The sequence below is a fragment of the Dermacentor silvarum genome, chromosome 10 (assembly GCF_013339745.2).
Source record: "Dermacentor silvarum isolate Dsil-2018 chromosome 10, BIME_Dsil_1.4, whole genome shotgun sequence".
Lineage (NCBI taxonomy): Eukaryota > Metazoa > Arthropoda > Arachnida > Ixodida > Ixodidae > Dermacentor > Dermacentor silvarum.
The window spans coordinates 85348847-85369536 of record NC_051163.1 but is presented as its reverse complement, the minus strand read 5'-3'; the positions used below and the strand labels follow the sequence as shown (position 1 = coordinate 85369536).

The 20690-nt window shown below is 47.7% G+C and overlaps 2 protein-coding genes across 2 annotated transcripts in view; both read left to right on the top strand.

Annotated features, from left to right (window-relative positions):
* LOC125941059 (uncharacterized) overlaps positions 1 to 9927 on the top strand; it is a 33657-nt gene extending 23730 nt beyond the window's left edge. Inside the window, exons 5-8 of the mRNA XM_049657979.1 lie at positions 96 to 248; positions 1754 to 2033; positions 3033 to 3193; positions 9520 to 9927. Of these exons, the coding sequence (XP_049513936.1) occupies positions 96 to 248; positions 1754 to 2033; positions 3033 to 3193; positions 9520 to 9927 (1002 nt within the window). The remainder of the gene's footprint in view (positions 1 to 95; positions 249 to 1753; positions 2034 to 3032; positions 3194 to 9519) is intronic.
* A 2778-nt stretch (positions 9928 to 12705) lies between these two features.
* Positions 12706 to 16479, top strand: LOC125940960 (uncharacterized). The gene is made up of 2 exons (XM_049657752.1): positions 12706 to 13009; positions 16147 to 16479. The coding sequence occupies exons 1-2, from the start codon at positions 12788 to 12790 to the stop codon at positions 16468 to 16470; spliced, it is 546 nt and encodes a 181-aa protein (XP_049513709.1). The 5' UTR covers positions 12706 to 12787; the 3' UTR covers positions 16471 to 16479.
* Positions 16480 to 20690: the final 4211 nt, after the last annotated feature.

Genomic DNA, 20690 nt, shown 5'->3' with positions numbered 1-20690 from the left:
AAGGCAGAATACTTTTCTTTATTTTTAGGAAACTTTACGATTGCGAAGTTCTAAAACACATATATGTGCTATAATACTGTAAACTGGACGCGCAGGCGGCTGACACGGATGCTGCAGTGTTCCTGGACTGCCTGTCTCGCAACCGGAGCGTGAAGTCCCTGTGCGTGCAAGAAGCCTTCCTGACAGCGCGGGAGGGCCGGGCTCTCGCAGACGTCGTCCGAAACCACGTGTCCCTTCGTGATCTAAAGGTAAAACTGATCGGACGATTATTTTACACATCTCATCGTAGCGCATGCACCAACTGCCCCGTTGTTCGCCGTAAATGTTCACTAAAAAAACAAAGTTAACGAAAAAGCTAAAAGTAGCCAAAAAGCCACCCGGCAGCCAACCAAGTTTTAAGCGCCAACACTCCCGAGAAGTAGCCAATTCGACGTGAAGTAGCCAGAAACGGCAACACTGTTTCAGCCACAGGCAGTCCGTCTCTGTGGAGACCCTCCATCCAATGCACCGCGCGCACGCACCGTCGTTCGAGCGAGAACGTACAACACCGGCGGCAGCGTGGTGCTCCTCGAGCGACCGCATAATTTCTATTGCAATAAAATTTTCCAATTTTGCCCTTGTTTCGCAGCTTTGATGCAACAGCTATCGCAATTATTTGGTCAATAGTGCTTGCCCTCCGTCAGGTAGTATCACTTCGAATAACATTCCGAGATGCGCCCGAGCAATCTTCATTCGAGAAGAAAACTTTGTAAGTGATGCTTCTGGCAGGAGGCATCTTCTTCTGTGTAGGTCTCCTATTTCGGTAAGGGACCAGCAGACACACACGCCTCTTTTTTTCTTCCTCCTTCTTATGCAGCCTTTTCGCTCATAGCCACTCATATTCGATGCTGGTTTGTGAATAAAAAGCAGGACGTGGCTTCAGTAACTTGTAAATGAGTGCACGAGAAGGCTAGTCACAGTATACTGAGGCGCAGTACGCATGGCTGCGATGTAGACTCGGTGGCATGTTTTTTTTTTTTTTTCATGATTCAACTACAGAGTTTATCGAAGACACGAATTTTCCACCGCAATGAAAAGCTCATTCCTTATTCGACAGTACGCTTTAGTCGAAATCAGTGCTCACCTAACGCACACGTTTTATCAAATAGTTTCAGTCAGGACTCGTACACTGTTAGTCTCTACCGTTGCTTCTCCTCTAGGGGAAATTATGTTTCCTTTTATGTATTGGTAGCCATACATATTGAATTCCTTTAGTATTCCCGAGGTCGTTCCAGTGTGATGTACTGCCATACGCCTATGTATTGCCTCATTTACAATTTTACAATCCCTTAAATTCTATGCATGAAAATAAGTGGCTTTGACGGCCAATATGTGGGTTTGTAGGTCAACGTATGGCGGGGCACTGTAGCCCTCTTGCTTAGTTTGTTTTTAGAAAGTTCTGGCATTGTATCATGGGATTTGACAGAGAGACACCGGCTACATTAAAACGATTAGGGAAGTGATCCTAAAAGAGCTACTGCTGTGTAAAACGATTTATCATGACATCATTCAAGTTCAAAGTAATAACGGTGACCGATTCAAGGTCATATACACTCTGGATGATAAATGAGAAATGGATTAATGCATTCGGTAAGCATCCCTTTGAAACGGTGCGGTGGCCAATGTACCCAATCATGTTTCTTCGCGGCAGTTATGTGCGCGCCCCAATGTGCCAACAAGAGTTCATAGTGCGCATTTTCGCACAATTCTTCAGGTGACGGGCACCCTGGCTTGCACTCCTTCGGCCCTGCTGGAAGCGGTGGTGCAGAGTCCAAGTCTGACTTCGCTGTCGGTGCGCACTTGCTTAGTTCGGGCCCAGGACATTGAAGCTATGGCCGCAGCGCTGATGCTGCGCCCGTCCTGTTCCAAGTGTGGCGGCGACGTGACGCTGGTGGCGCCATCTTTGCCAACAAGCCGCCTGGAGAGCGTCGCCTTCTACGAATGCGCGGGCACCGAGCCCCGTCTAGAACAAGCATACGCAGAGCTCATTGGAGGCAAGTAGTGTCCTCCGGTATTTGCGGCACATTTTCACGTATATCCCTGCGTATCTCTACAACTTCCAGTTTTGCCCTACATGAGTCTTACAGGAATATCCTACGTTACTGTAGTGGTCAATCGGAATATTATTGCTTCAATTGAGACGCTCGAGACGGAATTTCACGATCGCCGTCGGCGGGTACTGTGATGTTCACGGGTGCTACGGTGCGTGCGCTGCCAGCTCGCAGTGTGTTAGAGGTATGATTTACAGGGGGTGCAATGGTGGGCCGAAGATGGAAGCTTAAAGACCAACCTCCATGCAGCAAACTTTCGCGACGAATTTCACGTGACGTATGCCTTCCGGCATGCCCATTCTGTTATGTCAAGGGATCCAGCTCACGCTGCCGGTGCCGTGTGTATTAAAGTACACGTGAGCTGCGGTGGGTCGAAGAGCCAAGAGCCGGGAAGGCTGGTAACGTAATGCCCACTGTCTTCCTATGCGCCCAGCGTTGGAGATCACATGACCTGCTGCTTTCGTGGCGTGGCACAGTGAATATGGCGGATATTTGTGCTATGTTAAAGTGGATGAAGTATGGGTGCCCCTAAAAATTCCTTAATCAACGGCTCGAAAACGCCATATGCGGGAAAAGTCGCAGACGCCTAAGTCATAGGCGGCTAGTGCGTTAAAGCGTTTGGTTCAATTACAGGCAACTCGATATCCTGATGCAACTACTACAAAAAATAAAACAAATGTTTAAACAAAATTTGGCCGCCATATTGCTAGCTCTCACAAATAGGATCATTCTGTTATTGTTTTTATTCCTCTCTCTCCGGGTTGGAGATCATGCGACTGCGTCTTTCAGTACTCTCTCTTTAGGTTAGACTGGCGGGTTTAATGGCTTAGTTGGCCAGGTCGCCCGCATTAAGAAAGTCCTTCTTTCTTCAGAAAGGGCTCAGCATTGCTTGCCAACTTAGGCAAGCAATGCTTCTAACTTTCCTTCTCATCGTCCCCGTAGGTATCCTGGTAAAGCTAACATTGTTCAAATGCTGGCTTGGAGAAGCGTTCGCGGTGGCAGCCGCAGCCAATCTGCTCTCTGACACCCGGCTGCAAGAGCTCAACCTGGAAGACAACGAGTTCTCCATCGGCGCCGTCTACAACATGATAGCGACGCTGGAGGTAAGTGATGGTGACTAGAATTCTTGTGACAAGGCAGCCCGGGCGAGTACGCAGTCACAGCGTGTCAGTGACTACGAAGGCTTAAAATGGGCGAGCGTCACTTATATGACTGTTGAAAGAACACCAGATGAGACGTCCTTCTTTGTCAAAACCGCTCGCATGTTCGTCCTAAAATTGTGTGTAGATGTGGCGTTGTACGTTTCATACTGTTCATAGAGCTGTGCGAATATTAGACATTTCGAATGCGAATGCAATAGTTTTGCTATTCGATTCGTATCCAATGCAGTATGTTTATATTTGAGGTTGTCGAAGATTCATTCAGTTCGAGTGCTATAGGGACAACTACAGTTATTGCAGTCTACATGGGGACAAATCAATGTCAGTTTAGACACGTCCAAATGATTCTGCTGCTGGAGAATCGTGGTTGTTCTGCAAACTAACAAATTCTCTAGCGAACGCAATAGGATCATTTCTGCAAATTAGTTTCCGGCCATTATACAAACGTGCCTCGCTTAAAGATGCCTATGAATTGTCTCTATTTTCGCTAAGCTATTATTTGGCCATCTCACCAAATTTTATTTCCTTTCAAGCTACGTACGTTGCTGTTTTATTACTGTGCTTACCTATTTCAACAAGCACTGCACTCTGCTACGTTCGTCTGGTTTCGCACTGTTCCTGTTTCATTGCAGGCATTGTCATGATGCACCATGTACAATCACTTTCTTATGTTCCTGATTTACACGCTCCTCAGTTGAACTGTCTTTCAGTTGTTTACGGCATTGTTGTTGTCGTTCTTTTTTTTTTCAACTGCAACTGCAGCCTTTTGTTGCAAACGGTGTCTACGCAACCTTTATATTTCCCTCTGTTACGAAATTTCAAATGTTCAATATTCAATCCGATATTCGGCGTGAGTATTTCTTTTTTTTCGATTCGATAAAAAAAATTTTGCTGTTCACACACCCTTGGATGTTTATCTGCGTCATCCTTTTTTGTCCCATGAAGGCCTCGTGCGGAGTAAATTAAGGTATTACATAATGAAGGAGCATGAACATGACTTATCACAGTATTAATGGAAACAATAAAAAACGGAAATAAAATTAATAATGTCAAAGGCGCAAAGAGCAAAGGGTATGGGCAATAAATCCATTGTGAAGGTAGAGCATGGCAGAAGTGTGAACAAATAATTGCTTCTGGAAATATGCTTTCAGTAACTGCATAAGTTTTTGCGTATCGCACTGCTTAACTTATGATTCTGGTAGCTCATTGCGCTGCTTAATACTAGTGGGCCTTAACATGGTTGTAGTACCATGTAAGGGTTCCGACTTTTGAGCAAATGTACCGTGTCTCCACATCATCCAGTCAGGAGGGCCAATTGCCCTGATTGTTTCTTTTATTATGTAGAACCGAATGCCTGGCAGATCTTTTGCATAGTCTGTTTTTTTTTTGTTCGTTTGTACTGTCATAAAAAAAAGAAAGTCGCAGTTTCGCCCGAAAGGTGAAGCACCAATTACGATAGCAAATTAGTGGACAGCTATACGAAGTAAGAATAGCAGTTTTATCGGCCGTATAAATTTGTAAACATCGGCACACTAAGTAAATCAACAAGCTTGGCGTCACGCGCGCACAAGAAAACGTGAACGCATCTGACTCGATGACCGCGGAAACTCGCTATCAAAAACACTGGAGTGAGTCAGCGCGGCTGCAGCAGCGACCGTGAATTGAGCGTGCCGGGGCTCGCATCAACGCGATCTTAGCCGCGAAAACATGGGGAGGGCGGACTCTGTCTCCACCGCAGATGGCTTTTCAAATACAGCCGTGCGGGTGGGCGCTCGCGGCGCAGAACGCACGAAATGTGCGTAGCATGCACATTATTGCGATAGCAATTATATGGACGCTCCAAGCGAATTTCTGCCGTCGTCGCCGTCATCGTCGCCGTGAGTGTCCGTATAAAATCCAACGTCGATAAAATCGTCGCCTCACGCCCTATGCTGTATGTGCGAGTGAAAGTGCGCGAGGGACGGGCGCTTTCACGGCGAGCGAACGCACGGCGGAGAGCAAACACGACGTCTTCCGTCGTGCGAAAGGCCGTAGGAGAAGGGAGGGAGAGAGGGAAGGCGACGTCTAGCTGCGTCACCAAATGCGTGTCTTGTGATCGGGCGCAATGGTAACTGGTGACTCAATCTCATAAGCGAAAGGGGGAAAGCGGGAAGGCAGGGCTAAAGTCACTGGAACCTGGAAAGCACCGCAGCCCTTTTCTATTCGCCGCCGTGCCGCCGACTAGTCAGTTGCCGTCACGTGATCACTTTCTGCCATAGATGGTCCACGCCGCACAGGAGAGGAGGCGCAGACAAAGGCATCGCTCGCACACGCCGCACGTATGAGCCATCGACGAAGTCAGATTTTGTATTTTGTGGAATTTAGGCCATATATTTGTCACAAAGTTAGCAATCGAGGCCTTGACAAAACAGGGTTCTTTTAATCAAGCCTGACACTCGGAGAGCTCGCGTTCCATTACGGATTTCGTCGTTCTGGTTCCAGCAGCCGGCGGCCTCAGGTGCCAGCCTATCTCGCCTCAATATAACTTTCGTATACTTAAAGCAAAGCACAATTAAATGCCCAGGTGCTGCGCTTTTGGGTGTAGCAACCGCGGGTAGTCCGGGAAAGCGCTTTTCGCGATACCAAGCGGAACGAGCGACAGCAAGCGCCGTGCTGTCTGGCTGCACCGGATAAAGCGGCAAAATCCCACCAACTCCCACCAGATGAATTTGAGGATATCGCAAAGCTGAGAATCCTTGCGGAATCATCGAACTTCCTTAATGCCATGATGTGATCATGAAGTTTCTTCGCAGAGAGAGAGAGAGAGAGATACAAATTTAATGGTGCCAGGAGGGCGGACGCAGCCTCCCTCCGCCTAGCAGACGGCCGAGATCCCCTGGGTCTCAGCGGCTGCCTCGGCTAACTGGACGGCCCAGACCTGGTCTTTCTGGTCTGAGCTGAGCAGCAGGGTCTCCCACTGCTGCCGGTTTTGAATTTTGCGGCCCTCGAAAGGAGCCGCCTTCGAGCATGCCCATAGCATATGTGGCAGATCCGCCCTACATTTACATAATTTGCATTGATCGTTGTATTGCCCTGGATAGAACCTGCTGCAGGCCACCGGGTTTGGATACATGTTTGTTTGCAGGAGGCGCCAGGCCACCGCCTGTTTCCTGGTTAGCGCGGGATGAGCTGGTGGGTACCGGGCCCTTCCCAGCCGATAGTAGTCGGTTATTTCTTTGTAGCTGACCATGCGGTCTCCTCTCGTTCCCGGCTGGGCGGGCTCACTTGCTCGGCGAGTAAGTCCTCGAGCTACGTTGTGAGCCGCCTCGTTGCCGGGGAGAGAGGAGTGCGCGGGTGCCCAAATAATTTGGATAGTCCCGCGATGACGGTCGCTGTTACTATTTAGAATTTTGAGCGCCTCTGGCGAGATGCGTCCTTTCGCGAAATTGTGAACTGCAATTTTGGAGTCGCTTATGATCACTCTCGCTTTCGTGGAGGCCACCGCTAATGCTATGGCGGCTTCCTCCGCAACTTCGGCGTTGTCCGTTCTCACGGTGCCGCTCGCGAAGGGTTCTCCGTCCGCGTTTACCGCTACTACGGACATCCCTTTGCGTTCTCTGTATTCCGCGGCGTCTACGTAGGCCACGCCCTCTACGTCATGGTACTTGCGCTCAATGTGGCGTGCCCTTGCCTCTCGTCGCTCCTTGTGGTGCTCCGGGTGCATGTTCTTGGGCAGTGGAGGAATTTTAAATTCTCTCCTCGTCTCTAGTGGAATGCTTAGTTTGGTGCCGTGTTGCGCTTCATATCGAATTTGGAGTTTCTGTAGAATGTGTCGCCCCGTTGGGGTTTGTGTGAGTCTTTCGTATTGGGCGGTAGTGTGCGCCTCGATTAGTTCGTCAAGCGTGTTGTGTAGCCCCAACTCTAAGAGTTTGTCATTGGGTGTTGTGACTGGGACACCAATTGCCTGTTTGAATGATCGTCTGATGATGCATTCCATCTTGTTTTTTTCTGCTACACCAAATCGTAGGTACGGTGCCACATAGACGACGCGGCTTATGACGAAGGCCTGCACTAAACGAATTAGGCTGACCTCCATCATGCCGTAGCGTCTATTGGCAATCCGTTTGATTAGCCTTAGTGTTTGCTGTGCGCTGTTTTCTAGCGCCTTGATGGTACCGAGGTTTCTGCCTTCCGCATGCAACCGGAGTCCTAGGACTTTGATTTGGTCTACGATAGGTATCGGGCCCCCGTTCACTTTGATGATAATATTCGGTGTTCCTCCGTATTGTTTCCTGGTCGTAGGGTACACCAGCAGGAGTTCGGACTTTTGAGAGGAGCAACTGAGCCCCTTCTCTGCCGCGTAGCGTTCGACGGCCTCCGTGGCCTGTTGGAGGGTTTCCTCGATTTGGCGTTCGCTGCCGCCTGTCACCCACAACGTTATGTCGTCGGCGTACAGGCTGTGGTTGAGGCCGCGGATCTTACTGAGGATTTTCGGCAGGCCGATCATGGCCACGTTGAAGAGAAAGGGGGACAATACCGAGCCTTGCGGCGTTCCCCTACTACCCAGTTTTATGTCATCTTGGCAAGTTTTTTTTTCTGAGCGAAGAGATGCTCAAAATTACGCAGATCCGAGCAAAATGTGGCTTGTAGAGCGTGAGAATGCGGGCGACTATCACCAATAACATAATGTGATGAGAAAACCACTGCAACACCGATCTATTGACCTGTCAATATTTAATAATAAAATGTACATTTTTTCATGTGCTGTTGTTTATTACTCATTAAAACGCGATAGTGGCCCGGATAACTGTTTTAGCATCCCTTTCCTTATACTGCCCTCGGGGACCGTTTATCTTCGTCGAAGTCAATCTGTATCAATCGTTTCAAGCTCAGGTAAATCTGTAGCAACGTTATAAAGCGATTAGACCCGCCCTTATAAACGATGCACTTTATACCTAGTAAGCCTGAAAAAAATCTGTGTCACACACGAGCATCGGGTTCGTTTGCCATTTAGAATGGGTGGTGCACAGTTTAATGCTTCGATCACTTTCCGAGTACATGTAATTTATACCGTATCTAGCTAAGCAAAATACGGTTTTGCTTGTGGATTTCCCAGGGCCCACTGCGTCAACCATTGAGTCGTTCTTTACTGTTAGCAAGCCTAGAAAACCCGAGGAATAGCTACTCGGGTTTTTCGCAACGCGCGAATATAGCTATGAGTTAGCTACGAGGGTAAAACAGCCAATGTAAACAAACCCGAGATTCATGTAGGCCTGCGACGTATCAAATGCCTCAAACACGAGTAGCGTTGCTTAATTATGCACGTTGTTAAGCAAATTAGTGTACTCCTTGGATAGCTTCCCAACGAGCACAAAACTTATCGGGAAGCAGAACAAACGAAAGGACCCCCGCTCGAGTGCCCTTCCTGTCGCTGGTCTAGCTTCATGCAAGTTGGCGCAACTAAAAAGCTTCCGATCTTACTTCACTGTACTGCTTCGCACACATTAGATGCACCAGCACATCTTTTGTCTAAAGAACGATGAAATGTGTTCATTTGCGATAATATAAACCGCTGAAAGCGAAGCTACACAGCTGAGCTGCTGCCGCCAAAGAGACCCCGTTGGACCAAATCTCGCAACAGCACATTGTTGCCTGCACGCGCTCCGGCGGTTGCGGTACTTTCCGGGTTCCAGTGACTTTAGCCAGAGTGGGAGGGAGGGGGCGGGGCCTCTACTCTGCCAGCAACTGCGTGCTTGTACGTTGCGCGGCTGAGGGCTGTCGCCCGCACCGTATCTTGAAAGCGATCTCCACACTGCTCTTACCTTTGTATGCGCTGTGCTTTCGCCGGTCAGCTTTCGTTGAAGCGATAGACCGCACGAACCTTCGGTCGCTGCTGCCACCGGGCTTGCTCACGCCAGCGTTTTGACAGTGGTCTGCGGTCATCGAGTGTGATCTATTCATCTTTGCTTGTGCGCGCTGACACCATGCTTGTAATTCAGTTAGTAAGCGAATATGTCCAAGTTTATGCCGCCGATAAAATTACTATCCTTACTCCGTTTAACACCTTACTAGTAAATTTGTTATCGCAATTGATGCTTCGCCTTCCGGGCGAAACTGCGACTTTTTGTCAGGCTTTCTCTCCATAACAATGTGCATTGTGCTATTTTCAAATAAACTTTGTCTTAGTTATCTCTGGGGTGGCAGCACCTCTGCCTCTTTCCCTGCTTCCGTGTACGCGCTGTTCTTCGTTCGTCAAAAGTATACGAGTACGAGATTGAACGCGCCTGCAGGTGAACAAAACGCTGGACACGCTGGTCGTCAACATGACAGGCAGGCCACCCCAGAGCGAGGTCTCCTTCTTGTTCCACCTGATGCGGACAATCGATGCCTTCTCCCGACTAAAATTCGACTGGGTCAACCCTCGCGGATCGGACTTCGCCGAGGGCGTCCTTTCTTCCCAAACGAGCTCCGTTACCCGGAGCTTGGACGAGCGCGGAGCCGAAGACGCCACGGAGTTCCTGGACGCCCTCGCCACAACTCGAAACATTGGCGTCGCATGGCTGGAATGTACAATAAGTGCGGAACAAACGGTGATTCAAAAGCTGATCGACACTGTCGCCAGGACCAAGTACCTGAGGAAAGTACTGCTCATGTATCGCGCACGGAAGAACTCGCGAATACTCAGAATTTTCTATTGAGATAACTAAAGCGCATACGTATTTTCATCGCGTAACCAGTTAACCGATTTCGGGGATGGTTATTGCACTGTGAATAAATCGAAATTCTAGGCTACTGCTGTAGTAAAATTAGACGAAGCGAATGGCTCGAACTTCTTTTTAACATAAAAGTGAAACCAAGATAAAAACGAGTAAGTTAACAATAAACTGTTTCCTAATTTTTTGTGGACATGTAGACATGAAATTGGGTAGTTTGCATTGCAGGCGTAAGTTGGAAGCTAATGCAATAGAGGGTTAATTCGAGATCGCTGCGAGAGGCCTTCGTCCTACAGTGGACATAAATACAGGCTGATGACGATGTACGAAATGATATGAAAAATAGAAAAAAAAGTCTGTTTTGCCCAAATTACAAAAGCCTGTCTCACATGCAAGAGGCTGCGCGGTGGCAGTCGCGGCCGCTAAGCGTCGTCATGGCACGCAGCCTCCGCTTCCTTTGCATCCTTTCACATGCGCCCTCTTCTCGCGATGCCCGCCGCTAAAAGGTGAGTGTCGCCCTTGAGCAGTGGGTTTCCGTGGTCCTAAGAAGCGGCACTGAAGCTTCACTTCTCTGTTTCAGGGAATGCGAGATGTAGATTTCGATATTCTCCAGGAGCGACCTCGGTTTCTGTTCATCACTTGTTTGTTTAAAGATAGGCTGTCATTATACTGTCAGCACTCCTCTTTTGGGTTGAAATCACTTGCATGTGAAACAGGTTAAAGCATTGATAGCGAGAGCAATGTATTAGAGAAGTGCACGAAGTAAGTATTGTCGACCGCATTATCGACCGCATGATTTACTGTAAACATTCAATTACTGATACTCAAGCACTAATATTCAAGCAAGGCAAACAACAGATGTCACTCGATGACCTCGAAAACTCGCTCTCACAACGCCGGCTTTATGAAGTGCGGCAGAAGCGGCGAGCAAACGCTTCGTGCTGCCTGCAACTTCGACGCGTCTCCAAAATTTGAGATTACGGGACTTCCACCAGCAATCTCGACTCCTTTGCACTTTGCAGCTGCCGCAGATTATCCCCCAAGATAGGACGCAACATGGGCAGTCATAACTGGGCTAGAGGAGGCTGCGAGCACTCACCGCCCCCCCCCCCCCGCGCCCACCTTAAGGCGATATATATGTATATATTGTACAGCAAGAAAGAGCAAACACACGCAAAACTCATGTTTAGTTGCTTATGTTTCCCATTGGCAGCGACGCCACGTCATCAGCGCGCCTCGATGGAACAGACTATAGGCTAAAGGGAACATCCTCTGCAACGTTAGCGCACCAGGTGTTGCGTGAAGGGGAGAGCGCATCGCGGTCACGCCTTGTCAACCTTGTTCTCGGAAGCCTCTGTTAATCGGGCCTCGTTAAGGACAAATCAAGTGTCATCGCACTCGCTTGCCCGCGAGGAGTTCATAACTCGAAGGACCGCTCAGCGGCGTTCACTTGTACATTAATGCTTTCGCATTCACAACTCATAAGAATTGAATTGAATTTATTCCGCAACAAGAAAAAGTTACGAGAATGACAGGTAAAAGCTGTAAGAACAGCTTGAGGAGCCCTGACCCCCTAGCACACGGGGAAGCATAAAAACGTAAGGCTTTTATGCAGTGCTTAGGTGTCCTTGGATATTTAGACTTGTTTACATGTTCCAATGAAAAACATGTAAGTTGGTAATATAACCCACGTTCGCAGAACGGCCTTGTTCCTTATGATTCCGAACTATAGACAAAAAAGGAATCGTCACCATCTGCATAAAACCGGCACTCGTAAAAAGCTGCGCTAATACGGTGCATGCGACATACGATTGGCGATGGTGTTGGCATCCAGTAATCCACACTCGGTCATGGAAGCGGTTTTAGTTCCTTTCGCAAAACTTTTGCCCGACATTTGCAAAGAGCGCCATGTGTAACGAGACAGTATCAGCTCAAAAAGAGACCAGGCCTAAAGTTGTGCCCGACGGCCCTAAGGTGTCCCGCAGCATCAAAAGGTTGCCGGTAGGGCGTATCTGGGATCTGTAAGCTCCATGCTAGCTTGCTGGCGTGTGCCAACACATCTTTAATGAAATCAGAAAGCGCGGATGCCAGAAGCACGCCTGGACGTACATGGAATGGCGAGCTGGCGTTTTTGACTTCATAACGCTGTCTTGCGGGCAGGCCTATATAGGTCGAAGGCACATGCTATTTAATGACTGAGCCTAGAGGCACAAACCTCCTATCAAGAATAAATCTTGTGCACTTCTAATTGCCCACTGCATGACTTGCAAGCATTAACCTCAATTTTGCGATGTTATTCTTGGCAGAGGCAAACAAACTACTGCACAGGATCTTGTTGGAGTACTTTCATATAAGAAAAAGAGGAACTGATCGCGTCAGCTACACTTACGGTCGCATAATTGTAAGCTTGCCAGTATTTTATGCTAGGGTTTCGAGGTTCAAAGCTTCCATTTCAGTAAGTACTGACATGACATGTCATCTCAGTACTCGTTTACTTACAAGCCCAAGTGGAACTTCCTCTCGCCATTTTCATAATTTTCTGCAAAGCTGCTCCCCACCGCCATCTATCGTTTAATGCCTGAGAAAGAAATGAGTGTGCACAAATGCGTTGAATTTATTATACTCTTATATAATCCACCTATGGTGGGAGTCGTTAACTTGGCATGTATATAGGTTCAGCGGCTTGCTGAAGCTCTCTGTTGGTTCTTTTCGGTCGTGCAGGCATTTGGTGCTGCGCACATATTTGACCGACCCTGACGTCGCCAACCTGTTTCGCTCCCTCGAAGGCAACCGCAGCATCGCAGTCTTCGAGGTCCGTTGCGTGACCTTCAGGAAAAGGATTGCCATGGCGCTGGGGCGATTGGTCGAGCGGAACCGATCGATAGCTATGTACACGATTGACCTCCGTGAGAGCGACGTCGACCGTGTGACCCAGGTTCGCAACATCTGCCGCGAGCTCAAGGAGGCTATTCCCCGAAACCGCTTTGCCATTGCCTTCAGCGTGCTGACAGAGGAACGTGAATGTTCAAGCGATCCCGCCATCAGAGACGCTCTCAGGCATAACGTGGTGAGTGTTCGTTTCTCCGGTTGGTTGAAAATGAAGTTCAATAGATGCGATGAACCATTACGTGTGCTCTAAACTAGGCCTTCCAGAAAAACTCAGTTTACAACAGTCTTCCTTTCTTTCCTTTTTTTTATCTGACTAATCAGGAATTAGTTTCTAATCCGGCTATATCGGCAACATTACGCGTGAACAGGGCCACTAAAATAAATTGTCATCATTGGTTTATTTCTAATCAAGAACCCACATACCAGCTGTAATGCGCAAGCTCAACCGCTCCTCTCTAAGCATATTAACCAGAAGAACGTAAACTTTATTTTCAAATCAATCAAATTGAAGTCCGACGTCTTTTTAGTGGGTCTTGGCACCCGCCGCGGACGCGGTTCCGAGACCTTGTCTCGAAGCGGCTTCCTCGGCTCGCTGGACGGCCTAGAGCTCTGCTGTCAGGTTCGAGTTTCGCAGTGTGGTCTTCCAGCGCGAGCGGAGGCTGGCGGTGGAAGAGAGAGGGGTTGGCACTGCTCGAATTGTTTAAGTCCTGACACTCCCATAACATGTGATTAAGTGTGGCAACCTCGCCACACGATGTGCATCTGTTTGTAGTGTACATGTCTCGATACATGGCGTGCATGAGTCTGGGGTTTCTGTAAGAATCAGTTTGTAATTGTCTGTAGTGTACTGCTTGCGTCCTGTCTAACCTAGCGTGCGGCAATGGGTATACACGTCTCTGTAACTGGTAGCGTGTCGTGATGTCGTGGAACCTGGTCAAACGATCCTCCCACGCCCAGACGTTCGCAGTACCCAGCGGGGGCTCTTCCTCCGATGATGCTCGGTGAGTGAGGCGTCGAGCAGCGTTGTGAGCCGATTCGTTAGGGGTGCTCAGTCCAGTGTGTGCCTGGATCCATAGCAAGTGCCTTTGGTTATCGAAGTCGGCCTCTCCCTGGTGTAGGGGATGAAGCAGGAGTATGTGACACGACTCTTGCGAGATGCGCCCATTTGCAAAATTGCGAATTGCCGTTTGCGAATCGCAGATCACGTATGCAGCCTTGGTTTTTGCGAGGGCCAGTGCTATGACCGCTTCCTCTGCCGCTTCCGCATTTGCCGCGTTCACGGCGACGCTCGTGAGGTGGTTACCTCGGTGGCTAGTAACTGCCACCACGAAACTCTTCCTGCCTCGATAACGGGCTGCGTCGGTGAAGACCGACGTTGTCGTTGGACCTTGTCGTTGGAGTAACTTTGGTTCATGTGTTGTGTCCTGGCTTTACGTCTCCCCGTGTGGTGTTGGGGGTGCACGCATGCTGCGAGACAATGAGGGTACTCATAGTTGCGTATGGTTCGTGGAATTTCCAGTTCGATGCCATGCTGCGTGTGGTATGTGATGCCGAGCTTTTCGAGCACGTGTCTGCCCGGACGGGTGTTGGATTGGCGCTCGAGTTGGGACACTTGTTACGCCTAGTTCCTCGAGCGTATTGTGTACGTATTAACCAACCAGCCAACTTTATTCTGCCTGCTCAAGCGCTAACCCGACTCGGGCTGTCTTGGCCCACTTCGTCGTCGCCGACAACGCGGCACCGCCACATTTAGTTTTAGTTAGCGAGGTAACCGCCGTAGCGGGTTACACGTCCACAGCCTCGTCGCGTGTTACTGTTAGCTTTGTGTATGATAGTCGTCGCCGGATGAATGTTGGTGAGAGGCGTAGGGCACCATTAAGAGAGAGAGATAAACAGGATGGGGGAAAGGCAGGAGGTTAACCGGGGAAGATTCTGGTTTGCTACCCTGCACTGTGGAATGGGTAAGGGGCGATTAAAGGCGGAAACAATAGGGGAGAAAAATCAAAGGCATGAAAAATAGAGGAGGTTGGTGGCCATTAAGTGTTACTTATAAATACAATTACGGTTTCTGTACTGCTCTTATAACCGTGGCACATACCCATTCAAAGTGATTGGGAAAGAATATCCGCATATACCCATTGCCGCATACCTGGTTGCACATACCCAGTGGTCCAAGTTGTCTGTTCGGGCGTATAACAAGCGCCGCCTAGGGAGTGACCCCAGCTACTGTCTATCCGGCACGACAGCAGGCAGCAGCCAGTAGCCATCACCCGCAAAGTGTGGGCAGATGAAAGGAAAGTCTTGTTTCAAAAGGCGCTGTCATTAAACTATAGGCAGGTAGATCGAAAAAAGCGGAGTAATGCTTGCGTTCCCCCTGTGTGCTGATGAGTCCCGTCGGTATTGTAAAATCCTCTTTGGACAGAGGCTGGTCGTCCAACCAGTTGAACTGTACATCGAGTAAGCGTCTCTGTCAAGGTCAAATACGCTCCATGGTACTCTACAAGTTTGAATAGTTAGTTGCGCAGAACTTACTGCAACCGGAAATAAAGTGCGCTCATAACGTAACTTTAAGTACACGCCATATGACACGCCAAGCGAAAATTTTATGCTTGAGGCCACAGGAACATCCTGAGGTTTCTTCCGCAGGTTGCTGTTCACTGCAGCTGGCGGATCTCGGTCGCCGCCAAAGATCGCGCGGCACTTTTGTGTACAAAGAATATATTCGCAATATTCACATACTACGCGTATATACAGGAAGGCAAATGGAGCGAAATTTCAGGCGTTATCTAGGGGCCAGTTTGCGTCGGCGACACTTCACCTGGCGGCTGCTGCGGCCCTCAGTCTACAACTCTCCACGAAAAAAAACTGGCACTCACACAAGTTTTGCACGCTAACCTTTGAGTCCTACTTCCCTCAGTCAAACCCACCCTCTACCTGACAAACGAGTTTGGCGGCCGCTCCCGGGGTCAACCGCTCAAACCGGGCGCACCAAGGGCGTTGACCTTTCGAGGCACATGCGTACCTTTCTGCAGTTCGCTTGTGTGCCCAAACTGTGCAGGTATGCAGCGAACCTTAGAGCCACTCGGTAGTACTGTTCAGTGACCAGTATGAAAGGGAACCCCGCGGGTTTCAAAACTATGCCTGCTTCGAACGACGAGTCGTAAAGATGGCTACGAGGACTGTCGAGAACCCTGTACAACAACGTTATCTTGGAACTCGTAGGGTGTAGGACTGCTGGTAGGAATATTCACACAGATAGTGTGTTTTATAAGTGAATTTCTCCCGGTTAACAGCATACATTCTCCGAAAACGCAGATGCTCGTCAACCAAGCCGTCCGGTTCGTCAACGGCTCCATGGAAAAAACAGACGCCCTGGCCTTCGAGACTTTGCACAGCTGCATGTCGGTGCAATCATCACTGCGCGTTAACTTCAATATATCCGAAGAGTCTGCGCACGAGAAGGTCGTCGAGGCACGCAAGCGGCTCGCTTTCAACTACTTCATCATCGCGGGTGTCGTCAAAGACAAGATAGTGTGCCGTCCACATCGCAAGAGAAACACTACGTTCGACAAGCTCGGTAAGGACATGCAGGCGCGCATCTGCTCCTACCTCAGCTTGACTGATGTCATGGACATCTGAAAGGACAATTTTTTTTTTTTTGGGGGGGGGGGGGGAGGAGGGTGCGTGCTCCTGACAATGACGTCATCGTGCGTCAGCACAAAAATGGTTATTCATGTGAACGCCACATTACCAACGCAGTTGTGCAACCTAACTACAACCGCCCATAACTTCTTCACGTTTGTTAAGTACCAGTGACATCATGTAGCTTTAGCTTTTAGTTATTCCGAAAAATATTTTCTTCCCGTTTATTTCGGTGCATCTTCTCTGCAATATCTCCGCGTGGTGCATTTCCTGCACAGCATTTAACTTTCTTGAGTCCCACTTGTGAATTCTACAGGCAACATCTGTTATTGCACGAGGACACGTTTGTTTTCCATCGCAATTCGGCACAAGTCATACGCTCAGTACGGAGTATGCATTTTTAAATTTATGCACACTATCGAAATAATATGGAACTTCTTTCTATTCGCGATTCTCCTGGTACTTTTTTCACGTGTCACAGATTTTATTTTTTTAGCCCCACACTGACAGCTGCATAACATCTATGTGCATGTTAGGACTCGGCTTATTAACCTAGTGGTAATGTTTTTAAAGTTATGCAGCAAGCACGCGACTGAGATGTTTGATGTGTCACTCAATTGCTTATAAATCCATTTCTGTGCTCCACTATCTACTCTGGAATGGAATGATGATGGCATGTATTTCAACGCTTGTTTCTTGGAGTGCCTTCTGTTTCATACAACGTAGGTGGATGTGCGGTTCGCTGGATTTTTAGGAAAGCAAAATCAAAGTACTCCACTTTTCTCTTGTGAACGAGGTAGAAGATCATGTTTTAGAGAACGCATTGAGAATACAGATTATTTCGAATACTTGGGAACTTCTATAAAGCACACGATGCAATAAAACTCATACATTGATACTGTGTCGTATTTACAAGAAAATGGGTCGAGCACGAATATAGGTCGACCCCTATATGTTGTGCTTTCCGAGAAATAAAAAAAATAATCGAAAATCATCATCAGCCTATATGTCCACTGCAGGACGAAGGCCTGCAGTGATATCTAATTACCCCTTTCTTGCGCTAGCTCATTCCAAATTGCGCCTGCAAATTTCCCAACTTCACCACCCCACCTAGTTTTCTGTCATCCTCGACCGCGCTTCCCTTCTCTTGGTATCCATTGTGTAACTCTAATGGTCCACCAGTTATCCATCCTACGCATTACATGGCCTGCCCAGCTTCATTTCTTCCGCTTAATGTCAACTAAAATATCGGCTATCCCCGTTTGTTTTCTGATCCACACCACTCTCTTCGTGTCTCTTAACGTTAGGCCTACCATCACTCTTTGTGCGGTCCTTAACTTGTTCTCGAGTTTCTTTGTTAACATACCAGTTTCTGCCCCGTATGTTAGCGCCAGTAGAATGCAATGATTGAACACTTTTCTTTTCAGCGACAGTGGTAAGCTCCTAGTCAGGATTTGTCAATGCCTGCCGTATGCACTCCCACTCAATTTTATTCTTCTGTAAATTTCTTTCTCATCATCACGGTCAACTGTGAGTAATTGACCTAGATAAACGTACTCCTTTACAGACTCTAGAGGTTGACTGGCGATCCTGAAATATTGTTCCTTTACCAGGGTATTCAACGTTATGTTTGTCTTCTGCATATTAATCTTCAACCCCACTCTTACACTTTCTCTGTTAAGGTCCTCAATCATTCGCTGTAATTCGTCTCCATTGTTGCTGAATAGGACAATGTCATCTGCAAACCGAAGGTTGGTGAGATACTCGCCGCTGATACTCGCCGCTGAGCCCAGCCTTCCCAGTCTAAGAGCTTGAATACTTCTTCTAAGCATGCAGTGAATAGCATTGGAGAGATTGTGTCTGCTTGATGACCCCTTTCATGATAGGTATCTTTCTACATTTCTTGTGGAGAACGAAGGTTGCTGTGCAGTCTTTGTAGATATTTGCTAAGATATTCCAGTATGCCTCCTTCCTTGATTACGCAATGCCTACCACTGCTAGTGTCTCTGCTGAATCAAATGCTTTTTCATAATCTATGAAAGCCGTATATTGAGGTTGATTGTACTCCACAGATTTATCTATTACCTGATTTATGCCATGGATATGATACATCGTAGAATATCCCTTCCTGAAGCCAGCCTGTTCTCTTGGCTGGCTGAACTCAAGTGTTGTCCTGATTCTATTCGAAATTATATTGGTGAATATTTGATGCAATATTGAAAGCAAGCTAATGGGTCTATAATCCTTCAATTCTTTAACGTGTCCCTTCTTATGGATGAGTGTAATGTTGGCGTTCTTCCAGCTTTCTGGTACACTTGAAGTCGTGAGGCATGGTGTGTAAAGGGCCACAAGCTTTTCAAGCATGATATCTCCCCCATCTTTGATTAAATCGACTGTTATTGCATGTTCTCCAGCAGCTTTTCTCCTGGTCAGGTCTTTCAAGGCCCTTCTAACTTCTTCGCTCGTTATAGAAGGAGCCTCTGTATCCAGTTCATCACAACTTCGAACGAAAGTAGCTTGGCTGCTCTGGGCACTGTACAGGTCAGTATAGAAATCTTCCGCTGCTTTTACTATGTCATCGAAATTGCTGATATTACCCTGCTTATCTTTCAGTGCATACATCTTGCCTTGTCCTATGCCAAGTTTTCTTCTCTGATTTCATGCTGCGTCCATATTTCACTGCTTCCTCAATCTTTTCCAGGTTATAATTTCGGATATCCCTTACTTTCTTCTTGTTGATCAGTTTCGTCAGTTCAGCATATATTAGCTGATCTCTGGAGTTTGACACTTTCACGTTTTGCCGTTTCTTTATTATGTCCTTTGTTACTTGGGAGAGCTTACCTACTGGTTGCCTTGGTGTCTTACCTCCCACTTCAATTGCTGCTTCTGAGATCAGTCTAGTTACGGTTTCATTCATTACCTCTATGTTGTCTTCATCGTCCTGTTCTAGAGCTGCATATTTGTTTGCGAGCACCAGCCTGAATTGGCCTGATTTTACCCTTACTCCGTCTAGGTTAGCCTGTGTCTTCTTGTCTAATTTCGTTATTTCTCTCTTCAAATTGAGATAAATCCTAGACCAAACTAACCTATGGTCACTGCACTTTACCCTACCTAACACTTTTACATCCTGCACTATGTTGTGATCGGCAGAAAGTATGATTCAAATATAGGTCGACCCATATCTTTTGAGAAACGGAAAAATTGGAACATGACACACCTTTACTTATAATAAGCACAGCTCGGCCACTCGCAATTCGCTACCACAAGCCATATCCTCGTCAGAACAGTCAGAGAAGTCGTCTTCCACATGAAGCCTCAGTTCCTTCTCGAGAGCATCATGCCTCCCGGTTGCTGTGCCGCGAAAAGCACGACGTTGCCCGCTGCACGGTAAAAAATTGTTACCGCTGCTTCATCCAATCCCTGATCAGTTTTTCATTCACTAAGAACTTGCGCTGAGCGGCGCAGTTGGAGTTCTCGGCAAAAAGTGCCACTTGGTACTTTAAGTCAGTGGTGTACGGCTCTGCCCACGTGACATCGCCGCACAGCCGCGCAATAGCAAATGCAAACCGTCCGATAGAAATAATAGCAAAATGGCGACGCAGAAGGAAAAACAACCAAACAGCCTAGAAACAAATGTGTTTCTTTAACAAGAAACATTGTTGTGACTAAATTGCGCTACCGCTTTTGCTGGATATTTAAATGCCGCAAATTTCGTTTTTTTTTTTTGTTATTATTTGTGCTTTGCGCGACTGCGGCTTCGACCTATGGTATCGACATGCATGCCAGGGCGTTTTTGGTTTGCGGCTTTGGCTGTCACGGCTCCGGCGGCGGCTCTGTTCGACAGTGGAACTCCATTAGCTCGGTACTTTTGCTAGCTTTGATCGCGAATGTAGGTCGAGATTCTTTGGTCACGAATATAGGTCGATAGCAAATTATTGGTAACATTTTCAGAAAAAAAAAGGTCCAGCTATATTCGAATAAATACGGTATGTTCAATCGCCAGCCATACGCTACATTTTATAGAAAGAGAGAGAGAGGTTTATTTGAAGAAAGGCAGAGACGTCGGTTTGAGCGTTAGTTTGCTCTGGCCTGCTACTCTACACTGGGGAAGGGGGGAGGGGATAAAAAGAGCGATGAATGATGATGATAAGATTAGGAGGTGCGTAATCTTATCATCATCATTCATCGCTCTAGAAAAATCTTCAATATGCGACAAG

Excerpts from the sequence above, each read along its gene's own strand:
- LOC125940960 (XM_049657752.1), top strand. The coding sequence starts at position 12,788 with ATGGCGCTGGGGCGATTGGTCGAGCGGAACCGATCGATAGCTATGTAC. Across the intron at positions 13,010-16,146 it reads ACGCTCTCAGGCATAACGTG|ATGCTCGTCAACCAAGCCGT; the intron begins GTGAGTGTTCGT and ends CCGAAAACGCAG.